General features: G+C 41.5%; 1 protein-coding gene across 7 annotated transcripts in view; it reads left to right on the forward strand.

The window, feature by feature from the left end:
* Positions 1-16,406, forward strand: part of SORCS1 (sortilin related VPS10 domain containing receptor 1) — a 572,111-nt gene that overhangs the window by 460,803 nt on the left and 94,902 nt on the right. For all 7 annotated transcript variants that reach the window (XM_060099829.1, XM_060099837.1, XM_060099849.1 and 4 more), the window contains exons 16-17: positions 1,464-1,594; positions 4,701-4,814. In XM_060099829.1, the coding sequence (XP_059955812.1) occupies positions 1,464-1,594; positions 4,701-4,814 (245 nt within the window). The remainder of the gene's footprint in view (positions 1-1,463; positions 1,595-4,700; positions 4,815-16,406) is intronic.

Genomic DNA, 16,406 nt, shown 5'->3' on the forward strand with positions numbered 1-16,406 from the left:
GCGTGGAGAGTACTGGGAGGAAGCAAGTCATTAAAGTGTAGGAATTGGGGTTCTCTGGGCAAAAATTGTCCATCTGGTGCTTTCTTATGTGTTTTGTGTGCCACAGCAGTGAACAAACTCATTTATAGCTTGTTGTGAAGTGACTTCTGTTTTTATTGTACTAGGATATAATGAGATAAAATTCAAATGTGCTTGGCTAAGACTTACAACTCAAAATGAAATACCAACTCAGCCCGGAGATCCAAACATAATTTATCTGAGCGTGTCATCTGGCTGCAGGGTATGGGGGCAAGGGTGAGGAAAGGCTGTTCAGTTTTATCTAGCAATGCAAACAGAAACATGAAATAACAAAGTTATGCTGCGTGAGTGGTGCCAGTAAAATTCTTCCTCCCCACTGCTATGCTTCACTGGGATTAGGTAACGCTTCTTGCCTCCTTCCAAGGTACTTGTGATATAAGGATGCAGAATTATTAATAGGAAAATTTCCTTCATCCTGGCCCCTCTGCTACCCTGCTCATGTCAGAATGCTTGGCTGAAAGCATCTCTCCTTCGACTTCTCAAGGCAGAACTCGTTCTGCCGGCCTCTCAAAGGACATGGCAGAGGCCCTTGCTTGCAAAGCCATCACCATGTTCAGAGCGTGACACATCATATACCCCAAACCTAGACTAAATCATATAATTACATGTAGATGTGTAATGCAGCTGGTTAAAGTGAGCTTGCTCAAGAAAGACAGTGTAGACTGGCTTAGACAAAATTCCGTCTGGTCCTTCAGACACACACAGAGCTGGGTTTGACAGTGGGAGCTACATCAGCTAGAGTCACCCACTTTCCTCAGAGGCTCACCAATCAAAGGATCGCTCATTTACGTGACTGATATTTCCCCCTTTGGAACGCACACGCATTGGGATATTCAAAGCTTTTATTTATCTTGTGGAGAAACGCTGAATTTAGTGCTCTTGCTTATCTGGTAGATGGATATAAAATCAGTGCTATAAAGTTGTGTGGGCAGAGGCATAATAAATCAAGGCAAAATGGACCTTTATGTTTCTTAGCAATATTCTTCTTTCATATGCTCATAAATGACCAAATGTATACATTTTTTATTACAGAAGAATTGAACTTAATTACTACAGATTCTTTTGGCCATACACTGTTGCAGGTTGTCTTACTTATCTGTGTGCCCCTCATAGCACTCTACTTAATACCTTGCCAAGTAAAGGTTTGCTGAATACATAGAGTTCCGGACTTTCGGACACACCCTCAGTGCTTTTTAGGATTGCCTTTATCATCATGTTCTATGATAGGGCTCTAGAATCAAAAAGGAAATGCTGTTAGCACAAAGCAGACTGCGTATGTCCACATTACACTAAGGTTTGAGACCATCTCCCAGAACTGTCCTGATGCAGAGTAGGGAAGGTCCAAGGTGTATGCCCAACTGCATGAGATTCTTGTCTCCTTACAGGGGGAAGCATGCATCATGGGAGCAAAAAGGATATATAAGAAGAGAAAATCAGAGCGGAAATGTATGCAAGGGAAATATGCAGGAGCTATGGAGTCTGAACCCTGTGTCTGCACAGAGGCTGATTTTGACTGGTGAGCTTGTACTATTATCCCATAGAGTCGTCTAGTATTTCAAACCCACGTGGGCCTTAATGAAAGCTTAGATATCAAATAATAGTAACATGCATAAATCCAAGTGACAAGCCTACATTCATGTGAAATTACCACTTGGGGACATCATGGCTTGCTAGCTATGTGTGTGTGTATATGGAAAAACCAGGGGTTTCTTTAGACTTAAGGAGGACTCAGAAGATGGCTGGTCATTATCTTCATATATTTGACAGATCTCAGGACAAAAAGAGAGACTAGATAGACCCTGAGTTTCTTCATACAGCAACACTGAAAACAATAAGTGGACGTTTCAGAGAGCAAACATATTTGTGCTCAAGATAAAAGTCTTTCTAGAATCTAGGGTTCCTGGTAGTGGAACAATGATCATGTAGGACAGTAAATTGTCTATACCTGGATGTTTTCAATCAGTGATTAGCTGACTATTGCTTGTGACAGCCATGGAAGACTTTTCTGAATTCAGTGCAAGAATGGAACCACTAGTATTGCCGTCTGTGGCTTTGTGAACCTAGCGGTAAGAGAGACTTCTTCCTTTACCTGGATTAAGCGAGTTTAAACTGGAAAAGTACTGAGACATTGAGAAGTTAATATACTCAGAGTGCCACAATGTTCTTTCTGGAGCATTAGTTAAGCAGAAAGCTAGCTTGTGGGTCCAGTGATGCCCTTGCTTTGTTCTGGTTTTGACATTCCGATAAGGTTGAAATATGACTGAGGATGAATAGGTGGTAACTCCCTTGATCATGTCTGTCTCACTTTCGGTTCCTTTTTTTCCTTCTTCTTTATAAAATTTATTTATATGCTTTTGGTTTAGAGAAAGCATTTGCTAAATGTGTATATCAGTGCTAAATAATTGAAAGTTGGCCAGCATAAGAACCAAAGGCATTCATTTTACAATATTAGCTGCGTAACGATCATCAAACTATCAGTGGTTGGGCTGAAATACTGTGTACATACACATCACATATCTTAGAAAAAGGAAGTCATCTGTCATGCTACCATGACAGGAGCATTCTCTAAATAAATAGTACTGGTAGGCCTGGCAAACTGGCTGCCAGAACTCAGACCGATAACCCAACGCTGTTCCTCTCTTGTTGGTAAAGAAGGCAAGCCAAGAGTCAGTTCTTTATCTTTCCAGGCTCAGCCAGAGGGAAGGCAGAGCTTCAGTTACATGGGGGCTCACAAGGAATTCTGGGGGGGCCTCCCCAGCCCTGACTTCTGTTTCAGTCAGTGTAACATTGTTACAGTGACAAAAGTATTTTATCTCTGTCCTACCTTTCAGGATTGACATCCTGAAATACATTCACAGGGAAAAGTTCCATGGCGAGTGTGTCATTCATCACATCCCTCTTTCTGAAGCCTGATTGCTTCTCCTTCACTCACTCTATTCAAGGAGGATCCATATGGGGAGATAACTTTTTATCTTAGTGGTTTGACTTCGGCCTTACCGAACAGTCATTCTTTGGCAGAGAGCAAATTTATTTTCACATAGAAAACCAAAGAGAAAAAGTAAGTCTTAATTCCCTGGTTTCTTTTGGAAACCTTTGTTCCTTTGGGAATCTTTTCTACAAGGTTCCAACATAGGCTAGTCTTTTGCTGTTGGCATCGTCGTGTGTTGTTTTCTTCTCAATTTTAAGCTTGACTAGGGTGAAAAGAACACAGGGTAAGGAAATCAATTGTTTCCCCCTTCCCCCATCTCTCACTCCCCTTAGTCTTGGCCCAATTCCTGCATTCATTTGTGATTGGAATCTGCTGCTCATCCCACTAACTAAAATGTAATTGGAGAAGTGGGAAATGCATCATGAACGAGCCCATCGTAAGGTTGCCTGGTCAAATGGGATTTTTGTAACTGCATGATTTCTGAAAATATTTTGGAAGGATTGCCATGATCTTATTGGTTTCTACTAGTACCTAGAGCTTCACTGATTCTTCTTGACTATAGCATAATGAAAGGTGGTTGTCACTGAATGTTCTCTCTTGGCTTGGCTCTCCCCTGGACAGCCCTCTACCAGAGGACCTTGCTTGTTATTCTTCAGCGTTTGTAAAATAATTTCCTTAAATGAACACTGGGTGTCCTGTAGGCAGCGTTCCTGAAGTCTTCCTACCCGTGCTGTGTTGCATCAGCACCAAATCCAGCTGGTATGGGCAGAATTCTAGGTGCCAGCTGCCTGGTGACAGGCCCCTGAGCAAGCCTAATTCTCCTTCCGCAACCCTTGTATGCCAGTATCTCACTTCCAATACACAGATGGGCCAATTCATACTAATGCTCACTGATTGCCACCTGCGATTTACCTGTGCGTGTGGAGGTGCAATTTGTTGCCATACTCTGCGCCCGGGTTCATCTTTCAGAAGCCAAGAATATCAGGCCACTCAGAGGCTCCTGGAGATAAGAATGCGAGGAGGCTGAGAAAAGTCTTTGACTATTTTCAAACTAGAGAGCAGATTTAAAGCAACTGCAGCATTAATGGCATAGGACGGAGCTTTTCCTTGGGGGAATGCTTGCAGCAGTCCTGAAGGACATTTCCTTTCCTGCTATGACTTTGAAGAATATGGCTTGTGCACAGAGAGACCTGGCTCAGCTCTCCTTGGTAGATCCAGATGTCTTGGAAGAGCACCCCAAAGACATCACTAGTAATGAGGATTATGCCACATGTGGATGCCTTAAACTCTTCAGTGAAACTTGACACTGAGGACGACTTCCACCTTTATAGCTTTCTCTGGGCCCAACCACAATCAGTACTGTGTCTCCCCCTAATGAGAACAACATCTACTCTCCCAGCTTAAAGGTGTTTAATGAGAATTATTGGGCATTGAGCTTTCCTCTCTACACAGGCACCCCTGTGGCCTCCAAGCTAGCATTTCTCAAAATGGCTTCTGTAGAATGTTTTCATGGGTAATTGATAGATATTCCATGGAAAAAAAAAAGATTCCATGTTTGGAAAGGCATTGATTCAGTGAATTCCCGTTTTTTGACTAATTGACTGGGGTAGAAGTTGGCTGTGGACTGACGTGCAATTGTTGTCAGTAATGTTGCCATCTACTGAAAGGTTTCTCTTGGCTCTTTCCCCAACAGTGACTATGGTTATGAGCGACACAGCAATGGTCAGTGCCTGCCAGCCTTTTGGTTCAATCCATCTTCTCTGTCGAAGGACTGCAGCTTGGGACAGAGTTACCTCAATAGTACCGGGTGAGTGTCTGAAGCAGTGGCCTTAGGAGGTCAACTTCTGCTGCTTTTCAGCCTGTGTTAAACTTACCGAATTATGTCTGATCAAAGGCCAGGCCTATTTCATTACAGCACTGATTTACTTGCTTTTGTTCATTTTAATAATACAGCACAAATTTGCATTAATAGTGCAAATTTCATCTGAGAATAAGACCCCAGTTGCAAACAAAGAAACGAAACAGGTTCCTTGGATGAAGGTGGCGATGATGATAATATATACATATCTTCATTTTTTGATACTTTATTTCAGAACTAGTTAATCACATGAGGCTACCTTTTACCTTCACGACATCCCTGTGTGGAAGGCCAAACAAATATTTCCCATATGCATTTCCTGTTTTATAGATGTGGAAACTTGAGGCAGAAAAGAAGCTCATTGACTTTTCAAGAGTATACTAGTGTTAGTAGGAATGTGTTTCATTTTCTTTCTGTCCAGTCTTGACACATTGAAGGCATGCATTCTGATCTTTATAAATCTGGAATCAGAGTCTAAATTTTGTGTTTAATGATCTGTGTTGTGGGGTTTATCCAATATTATTTAAGAAATACCATAAAAGGGAAACCATTCCGTGACTTTCCCACAATTGTAACTGATATTTATGGACTTAGAAAATAGTGTGTGGAACTTATTTGGATTCTAATTCAAAAAAACTATTAAAAGACGTTTTTGAGCCATATGGGGAAATGGACTGTGGTCTGGTGATTAGTGATGTATGTATCAGGGTTTTCCTGAGATATGTTTTTCTATCTCCAATTGGAGTTTATATATATATATATATATATATATATATATATATATATATATATATATATATATACACACATATATATATATACATATATATATATATATATATATATATATATACATATATATATATACATATGTATATAAAGAGATTTGTTATAAGGAATGGGAGCACCCAACTATGGAGGTGGGCAAGTCCAAATCCTGACATCCACAAGGTGGGAGTTGGCAAGCTGGAGACCCAGGAGAACAGATGGTTTGTTTCCAGTCCCAGTCTGAATGCTGATGCTGAGCCAGGAAAGCTGATGGTGAGGTTCTTGTCTGAAGGCCAGCAGGGTCAAATCCCAGGAAGAGCTGATGTTTCCATCTGAGTATGAAGGCAGGAAGAAAGCCACTGTCCAGTTTAAAGGCAGTCAGGCAGGACAAATTTTCTCTTATTCAGAAGAGGGTTAGCATTTTTGTTTTATTTAGGCCTTCAACTGATTGGAAGAGGCCCACCCACATTAGGGAGGGCAATCTGTTTTACTCAGTCTACTGATTTAAATGTTAATCTCATCCAAAAGCACCCTCAGAGAAACACCCTGAATAATGTTTGACCAATATCTAGCCATCCTGAGGTCCATGCAAGTTGACACATAAAATTGACCATCACAGGTGATATCAGGTTATATCTAAATCTAAATACTTCTATTATATTAACTAAATATATTATATATTTAGGTGTCATAATGATATTTTGGTTAGGCTAAAAAAACCTTATCTTTTAAAGATACATGGTGTATGGCATTTGTTTTAAAATATTAGAAAAAGGGATAGGTTTAGTAAATTTTGAAGATAACTTAATGAGGGCATGGGTATTTATGATACTATTTTCTCTCATTTGTGCATATTTGAGAATTCTGATATTGAAAAGTTAAAAAGAGAGGAAAGGAAGGGAAGGAGGGAGGGAGGGAGGGAGGGGGAGGGTAGAAGGGGTGGAAGGAGGGAAAGAGGGAGGGAGGGAGAGAGTAGGTACCTCACCGATAGGCCAGCATTACTTGACAATTGCCCTTCTCATTTCTCATGCGAGCTGCAATACAGAGGAGAGGATGTTCATGTTTCCATTTATGTACTTTCGTATTTGAATTTTTTTTTTTTTTTTTTTTTTTTGCGGTACGCAGGCCTCTCACTGTTGTGGCCTCTCCCGTTGCAGAGCACAGGCTCCGGATGCACAGGCTCAGCGGCCATGGCTCATGGGCCCAGCCGCTCCACGGCATGTGGGATCCTCTTGGACCGGGGCACGAACCCGTGTCCCCTGCATCAGCAGGCGGACTCTAAACCACTGCGCCACCAGGGAAGCCCCTGTATTTGAAATTTTAAAAGATTACCAAAATAATATATACTACTCTCAGAGCATCTCACCCTAAGGGACTTTTGTTGAGTTATCACATCTGCTGGTTTCATCCATTCCATTTAAACTTTTTGCAGAAGGAGGGAAAAAACATAGACACATACATCAAATATTCTTATCTCTGATTGAATAAAGAAATAAGCTGTGATTTATTTGAAGAGAAACAAAAAATCTGAGAAAAATACAAATAACATTTTTACAGCAATAGGTCAGTGAGGTCTTCAGCATCTAGCATCGTGGGAGAAATTGAAAAGGGCTGGTGAAATAACTAAACTTAATGGTGAAGAAATGCCAAAGACAGTAGTTTTATCACTTGCATGTACCAGCATGTTTAGACATTGTAAAGGGCATTAGGAGTCCCTGAAGCTAATTTCAGAATTGATTTTTTTTCACTGTCAGTCAGGGGAGTTATACTATTCTCTCTTTGGTATTAATGAGAGGAGGCTGAAGTACAGAGGGGTCTAATTGTTCCAGAGGCTACTCAAATCACTGTAATAAGGCAGAATAAAGGCTGATGACCCCTCACTTTTCAGTTTATTGAGAATATATATGTATTTTAATTTTATAATTATATACATATATTTATACACACACGCACACACACACACATTTTTCAGCTACCCCTAAATAGGTTTCACCATTCCTTTGGTGAACTCAGTATGTGAAACCCAAATAAATCCTAACCCATATAAAATAAAACATCAGAGATGAATAATTTATAATATTCTATTCAATGGGGTTTTTCATCTATGCCCTATAAAACTAAAATTTCAATTAGAAAATTGGTTCAGCAGTATTTGTCCAGGTATATAAATGTTTGTCAATGCAGTTATGTTTTTAATCACACACTCACAAATATTACTTCCTAGGGCTCCACCTCCACTCTCAGAAGGTTGCTCCTATCCATGGGCATTACCTGAGAGCATCTGACCCTAAGGGATTTTTCTTGAGTTATCACATCTGCTAGTTTCATCCATTCCATTTAAACTTTCTTCAGAAAAGCATCAGCAACAGTGAGCAAGTTTGTGTAAAAGGAACATATGATTAATACCAGTTATCAGCAGAAAGGATGAATGCCCTGCTCTCAAAAGTAAAGGGCTCACAGGTGGAAGAGTGACCACCTGCATAGCGCCCTATGGGCTAAGGTCGGGGAAGCGGGTATCAATCATAACCCCACAGATCAACATACTGTCTAAACTACACATTTGCATCAGGAATAGAAAGACCATTAGCTGGGACAGGGGCCTGAAATCACCCTCAAAGAAGGCCCCAATATCATCAAGTTCCCATTTGCAGTGTCTGTAGCCAACGCAAGAGCAGGCAAGAGATAAAGTGTAGATGAAATTGAAAAAGAACTTTCTGCCCTTCTGAATACCACTCCAGTCCTGACCCCAGATGTCACTTGGCTCTATGTTGATTCAGTGGCATTTCATAAGCACAGATTCAGTAATCTGTTGTAGCTGCTACAATGCTGCCATTAAATATTTAGCTTTTCACTTACAGATGTTTAATTACAAAAAAAAAATACATGTTTTCTCTGTTTAAAAGGCCAATTTAGATGATCCCCCTAATCCTGGCCCCCTTTCCCACACAAGTGTGATCTGTTTGATATGCATGTTTCTAAACACTTTCCTTTGCATTTGTCAGTGAATAATGATGCCAAGAAAAAAATATACAAAATTAATTTGGTTATTTTTATATGCAGTTTCCTACTAGATGTGTTGTTCTTCTAGTTCCCTTTTTCATTCAAAAACATAACTTAAACATCTTTCCAAGTCAGAGTGTATAAGGCTACTCTCCATCTAATTTCTTTTAACTCCCTAGGATTCAAGCACCTGGTATTATGTAGTCATCCCTTTCATGGACATTTTGGTCGTTTCCTGTTTTGTGCTGCTATAAACAATGCTGCAGTTAGCATTCTCATAACATAATAATTGTTATTAAAACCCTACAACAGGGCTTCCCTGGTGGCGCAGTGGTTGAGAGTCTGCCTGCCGATGCAGGGGACACAGGTTCATGCCCCAGTCCGGGAAGATCCCACATGCCATGGAGGCTGCGTGTCCAGAGCCTGTGCTCCGCAATGGGAGAGGCCACAACAGTGAGAGGCCCGCGTACCGCCAAAAAAATAAAATAAAATAAACCCAGAAAAAAACAAAAAACCCTACAACAATAATTAGAGTCTCTTTGGCAATTGAAGGTCTTTCTGAGAGCACCTAAAGCAAACTCCTCCCAGCCAGCTGATTGCTTCTTAGAGCTGAGTATCCAGGCATTGCCAGATATCTCCCCCATTAAGGGTTGAAACACCAGCTTCCTGCCCACGCACTGCCTGTGAGTCTCACACATGAGAGATTCAGTTATATTAACTGCCATCCTCCTTTAAAACACGGACACCAATGGATTCTGTAAGGGAACACTGAGAGGAAGGGCAAGCAGGATTTCCCAAATTAAGAAGGTGTGAAGCAGGTTACTGTAGGCAAAGGAACAAGAAATGATCCAGGTGAAAAGGCCATGCTGGTAGTTTTCTCAAAGACAAGCCCTGACGTTTGTGCCTGGAAGTCTCTAGAATTAAGGAGCCATTGGGCCCCGCTGAGTCCCTCCAATGCCTGTTTTAAGCCATCCACAAGCATCTCGGGTTGTCAGCACAGAATCTGTATTAGCTTCAGGCTGGGATGAAGTGCAGAGAAATCACAAGGGCAGGGTTGGTTTGAGAGTTCTTGCCTCCGTAGATTTCACTCACCAGGCACCTCCCTTGCCTCACCCAGTCCCTTACAACAGGGCACAGACTGCAGCCATGCAATCAGAACTTGAGTTGAACAGGTCTACTAAACAATCGTCCCTTGTCGATCAAGCTTAACAAGCAGGGACTTCCGGGTAAGATGGTGGAAGAGTAAGACGCGGAGATCACCTTCCTCCCCACAGATACACCAGAAATACAGCTACACGTGGAACAACTCCTACAGAACACCTACTGAACGCTGGCAGAAGACCCCAGACCTCCCAAAAGGCAAGAAACTCCCCACATACCTGGGTAGGGCAAAGCAGAGAGATTCCCGCACAGAGGAGCGGTGCCGAGCGGCACTCACCAGCCCGAGAGGCTTGTCTGCTCCCCCGCCGGGGCGGGCGGCGCTGGAGCTGAGGCTCGGGCTTCGGTCAGAGCGCAGGGAGAGGACTGGAGCTGGCGACGAGAACTCAGCCTGAAGGGGGCTAATGTGCCACAGCTAGCCGGGAGGGAGTCCGGGAAAACTCTGGAGCTGCCGAAGAGGCAGGAGACTTTTTCTTCCCTCTTGGTTTCCTGGTGCGCGAGGAGAGGGGATTAAGAGCGCCGCGTAAAGGAGCACCAGAGACGGGCGCGAGTCGCGGCTGAAAGCGCGGAGCCCAGAGACGGGCGTGGGACGCTGGGGCTGCTGCTGCCGCCGCCAAGAAGCCTGTGTGCGAGCGCAGGTCACTGTCCACACCGCCCTTCCGGGAGCCTGTGCAGCCTGCCACTGCCGGGGTCCCGGGATCCAGAGGCGGCTTCCCTGGGAGAACGCACGGCGCGCCTCGGGCTGGTGCAACGTCACGCCGACCTCTGCCGCTGCAGGCTCGCCCCGCACTCCGTGCCCCTCCCTCCCGCCCGGCCTGAGTGAGGCAGAGTCCCCGAAGAGGCTGCTCCTTTAACCCTGTCCTGTCTGAGCGAAGAACAGACGCCCTCCGGCGACCTACACGCAGAGGCGGGGCCAAATCCAAAGCTGAGACCCAGGAGCTGTGAGAACAAAGAAGAGAAAGGGAAACCTCTCCCAGCAGCCTCAGAAGCAGCGGATTAAAGCTCCACAATCAACTTCATGTACCCTGCATCTGTGGAATACATGAATAGACAACAAATCATCCCAAATTGAGGAGCCAGGAGTCAGTGCTGTGCCTCTGAGGTGGGAGAGCGAACTTCAGGACACTGGTCCACAAGAGACCTCCCAGCTCCACATAATATCAAACGGCGAAAATCTTCCAGAGATCTCCATCTCAACACCAGCACCCAGCTTCACTCAACGACCAGCAAGCTACAGTGCTGGACACCCTATGCCAAACAACTAGCAAGACAGGAACACAACACCACGCATTAGCAGAGAGGTGGCCTAAAATCATAAAAAGTCCGCAGACACCCCAAAACACACCACCAGACGTGGACCTGCCCACCAGAAAGACAAGATCCAGCCTCATCCACCAGAACACAGGCAGTAGTCCCCTCCACCAAGAAACCTACACAACCCACTAAACCAACCTTAGCCACTGGGGACAGACACCAAAAACAACGGGAACTGCGAACCTGCAGCCTGCAAAAAGGAGACCCCAAACACAGTAACATAAGCAAAATGAGAAGACAGAAAAACACACAGCAGGAGAAGGAGCAAGATAAAAACCCACCAGACCTAACAAATGAAGAGGTAATAGGCAGTCTACCTGAAAAAGAATTCAGAATAATGATGGTAAAGATGATCCAAAATCTTGGAAATAGAATAGACAAAATGCAAGAAACAGTTAACAAGGACCTAGAAGAACTAAAGATGAATCAAGCATCGATTAAAAACACAATAAATGAAATAAAAAATACTCTAGATGGGATCAATAGCAGAATAACTGAGGCAGAAGAACGGATAAGTGAGGTGGAAGATAAAATAATGGAAATAACTGCTGCAGAGCAAAATAAAGAAAAAAGAATGAAAAGAACAGAGGACAGTCTCAGAGACCTCTGGGACAACATTAAACGCACCAACATTCGAATTATAGGGGTTCCAGAAGAAGAAGAGAAAAAGAAAGGGACTGAGAAAATATTTGAAGAGATTATAGTTGAAAACTTCCCTAATATGGGAAAGGAAATAGTTAATCAAGTCCAGGAGGCACAGAGAGTCCCATACAGAATAAATCCAAGGAGAAATACACCAAGACACATATTAATCAAACTGTCAAAAATTAAACACAAAGAAATCATATTAAAAGCAGCAAGGGAAAAACAACAAATAACACACAAGGGAATCCCCATCAGGATAACAGCTGATCTCTCAGCAGAAACTCTACAAGCCAGAAGGGAGTGGCAGGATATACTTAAAGTGATGAAGGAGAAAAACCTGCAACCAAGATTACTCTACCCAGCAAGGATCTCATTCAGATTTGATGGAGAAATTAAAACCTTTACAGACAAGCAAAAGCTGAGAGAGTTCAGCACCACCAAACCAGCTTTACAACAAATGCTAAAGGAACTTCTCTAGGCAAGAAACACAACAGAAGGAAAAGAACTACAATAACGAACCCAAAACAATTAAGAAAATGGGAATAGGAACATACATATCAATAATTACCTTAAATGTAAATGGACTAAATGCTCCCAACAAAAGACACAGACTGGCTGAATGGATACAAAAACAAGACCCATATATATGCTGTCTACAAGAGACCCACTTCAGACCTAGAGACACATACAGACTGAAAGTAAGGGGATGGAAAAGGATATTCCATGCAAATGGAAACCAAAAGAAAGCTGGAGTAGCAATTCTCATATCAGACAAAATAGACTTTAAAATAAAGACTACTAGAAGAGACAAAGAAGGACACTACATAATGATCAAGGGATCAATCCAAGAAGAAGATATAACAATTGTAAATATTTATGCACCAAACATAGGAGCACCTCAATACATAAGGGAAATATTAACAGCCATAAAAGGAGAAATCGACAGTAACACACTCATACTAGGGGACTTTAACACCCCACTTTCACCAATGGACAGGTCATCCAAAATGAAAATAAATAAGGAAACACAAGCTTTAAATGATACATTAAACAAGAAGGACTTAATTGATATTTATAGGACATTCCATCCAAAAACAACAGAATACACATTTTTCTCAAGTGCTCATGGAACATTCTCCAGGATAGATCATATCTTGGGTCACAAATCAAGCCTTGGTAAATTTAAGAAAATTGAAATTGTATCAAGTATCTTTTCCGACCACAATGCTATGAGACTAGATATCAATTACAGAAAAAGAGCTGTAAAACATACAAACACATGGAGGCTAAACAATACACTACTTAATAACGAAGTGATCACTGAAGAAATCAAAGAGGAAATTAAAAAATACCTAGAAACAAATGACAATGGAGACACGTCGACCCAAAACCTATGGGATGCAGCAAAAGCAGTTCTAAGAGGGAAGTTTATGGCAATACAATCCCACCTTAAGAAACAGGAAATATCTCGAATAAACAACCTAACCTTGCACCTAAAGCAATTAGAGAAAGAAGAACAAAAACATCCCAAAGTTAGCAGAAGGAAAGAAATCATAAAAATCAGATCAGAAATAAATGAAAAAGAAATGAAGGAAACGATAGCAAAGATCAATAAAACTAAAAGCTGGTTCTTTGAGAAGATAAACAAAATTGATAAACCATTAGCCAGACTCATCAAGAAAAAAAGGGAGAAGACTCAAATCAATAGAATTAGAAATGAAAAAGGAGAAGTGACAACTGACACTGCAGAAATACAAAAGATCATGAGAGATTACTATAAGCAACTCTATGCCAATAAAATGGACAACCTGGAAGAAATGGACAAATTCTTAGAAATGCACAACCTGCCAAGACTGAATCAGGAAGAAATAGAAAATATGAACAGACCAATCACAAGCACTGAAATTGAAACTGTGATAAAAAAATCTTCCAACAAACAAAAGCCCAGGACCAGAGGGCTTCACAGGCGAATTCTATCAAGCATTTAGAGAAGAGCTAACACCTATCCTTCTCCAACTCTTCCAAAATATAGCAGAGGGAGGAACACTCCCAAATTCATTCTACGAGGCCACCATCACCTTGATACCAAAACCAGACAAGGATGTCACAAAGAAAGAAAACTACAGGCCAATATCACTGATGAACATAGATGCAAAAATCCTCAACAAAATACTAGCAGACAGCATCCAACAGCACATTAAAAGGATCATACACCATGATCAAGTGGGGTTTATTCCAGGAATGCAAGGATTCTTCAATATACGCAAATCAATCAACGTGATACACCATATTAACAAACTGAAGGAGAAAAACCATATGATCATCTCAATAGATGCAGAGAAAGCTTTTGACAAAATTCAACACCCATTTATGATAAAAACCCTGCAGAAAGTAGGCATAGAGGGAACTTTCCTCAACATAATAAAGGCCATATATGACAAACCCACAGCCAGCATCGTCCTCAATGGTGAAAAACTGAAACCATTTCCACTAAGATCAGGAACAAGACAAGGTTGCCCACTCTCACCACTCTTATTCAACATAGTTTTGGAAGTTTTAGCCACAGCTATCAGAGAAGAAAAGGAAATAAAAGGAATCCAAATGGGAAAAGAAGAAGTAAAGCTGTCACTGTTTGCAGATGACATGATACTATACATAGAGAATCCTAAAGATGCTACCAGAAAACTACTAGAGCTAATCAATGAATTTGGTAAAGTTGTAGGATACAAAATTAATGCACAGAAATCTCTGGCATTCCTATATACTAATGATGAAAAATCTGAAAGTGAAATCAAGGAAACACTCCCATTTACCATTGCAACAAAAAGAATAAAATATCTAGGAATAAACCTACCTAAGGAGACAAAAGACCTGTATGCAGAAAATTATAAGACACTGATGAAAGAAATTAAAGATGATACAAATAGATGGAGAGATGTACCATGTTCTTGGATTGGAAGAATCAACATTGTGAAAATGACTCTACTACCCAAAGCAATCTACAGATTCAATGCAATACCTATCAAACTACCAATGGCATTTTTCACAGAACTAGAACAAAAAATTTCACAATTTATATGGAAACACAAAAGACCCCGAATAGCCAAAGCAATCTTGAGAACAAAAAACGGAGCTGGAGGAATCAGGCTCCCTGACTTCAGACTATACTACAAAGCTACAGTAATCAAGACAGTATGGTACTGGCACAAAAACAGAAAGATAGATCAATGGAACAGGATAGAAAGCCCAGAGATAAACCCACGGACATATGGTCACCTTATCTTTGATAAAGGAGGCAGGAATGTACAGTGGAGAAAGGACAGTCTCTTCAATAAGTGGTGCTGGGAAAACTGGACAGGGACATGTAAAAGTATGAGATTAGATCACTCCCTAACACCATACACAAAAATAAGCTCAAAATGGATTAAAGACCTAAATGTAAGGCCAGACACTATCAAACTCCTAGAGGAAAACATAGGCGGAACACTCTATGACATAAATCACAGCAAGATCCTTTTTGACCCACCTCCTAGAGAAATGGAAATAAAGACAAAAATAAACACATGGGACCTAATGAAACTTCAAAGCTTTTGCACAGCAAAGGAAACCATAAACAAGACAAAAAGACAACCCTCAGAATGGGAGAAAATACTTGCAAATGAAGCAACTGACAAAGGATTAATCTCCAAAATTTATAAGCAGCTCATGCAGCTCAATAGCAAAAAAACAAACAACCCAATCCAAAAATGGGCAGAAGACCTAAATAGACATTTCTCCACAGAAGATATACAGACAGCCAACAAACACATGAAAGGATGCTCAACATCTTTACTCATTAGAGAAATGCAAATCAAAACTACAATGAGATATCATCTCACACCAGTCAGAATGGCCATCATCAAAAAATCTAGAAACAATAAATGCTGGAGAGGGTGTGGAAAAAAGGGAACACTCTTGCACTGCTGGTGGGAATGTGAATTGGTACAGCCACTATGGAGAACGGTATGGAGGTTCCTTAAAAAACTACAAATAGAACTACCATATGACCCAGCAATCCCACTACTGGGCATATACCCTGAGAAAACCATAATTCAAAAAGAGACATGTACCAAAATGTTCATAGCAGCCCTATTTACAATAGCCCGGAGATGGAAACAACCTAAGTGTCCATCATCGGATGAATGGATAAAGAAGATGTGGCACATATATACAATGGAATATTACTCAGCCATAAAAAGAAATGAAATTGAGCTATTTGTAATGAGGTGGATGGACCTAGAGTCTGTCATACAGAGTGAAGTAAGTCAGAAAGAGAAGACAAATACTGTATGCTGACACATATATATGGAATTTAAGAAAAAAATGTCATCAAGAACATAGGGGTAAGACAGGAATAAAGACACAGACCTACTAGAGCATGGACTTGAGGATATGGGGAGGGGGAAGGGTAAGCTGTGACAAAGTGAAAGAGCGGCATGGACATATATACACTACCAAACGTAAGGTAGATAGCCAGTGGGAAGCAGCCGCATAGCACAGGGAGATCAGCTCGGTTCTTTGTGACCGCCTGGAGGGGTGGGATAGGGAGGGTGGGAGGGAGACGCAAAAGGGAGGGGATATGGGAACATATGTATATGTATAACTGATTAAATTTGT

Source organism: Mesoplodon densirostris, chromosome 1, assembly GCF_025265405.1.
Source record: "Mesoplodon densirostris isolate mMesDen1 chromosome 1, mMesDen1 primary haplotype, whole genome shotgun sequence".
Taxonomy (NCBI): Eukaryota; Metazoa; Chordata; class Mammalia; order Artiodactyla; family Ziphiidae; genus Mesoplodon; species Mesoplodon densirostris.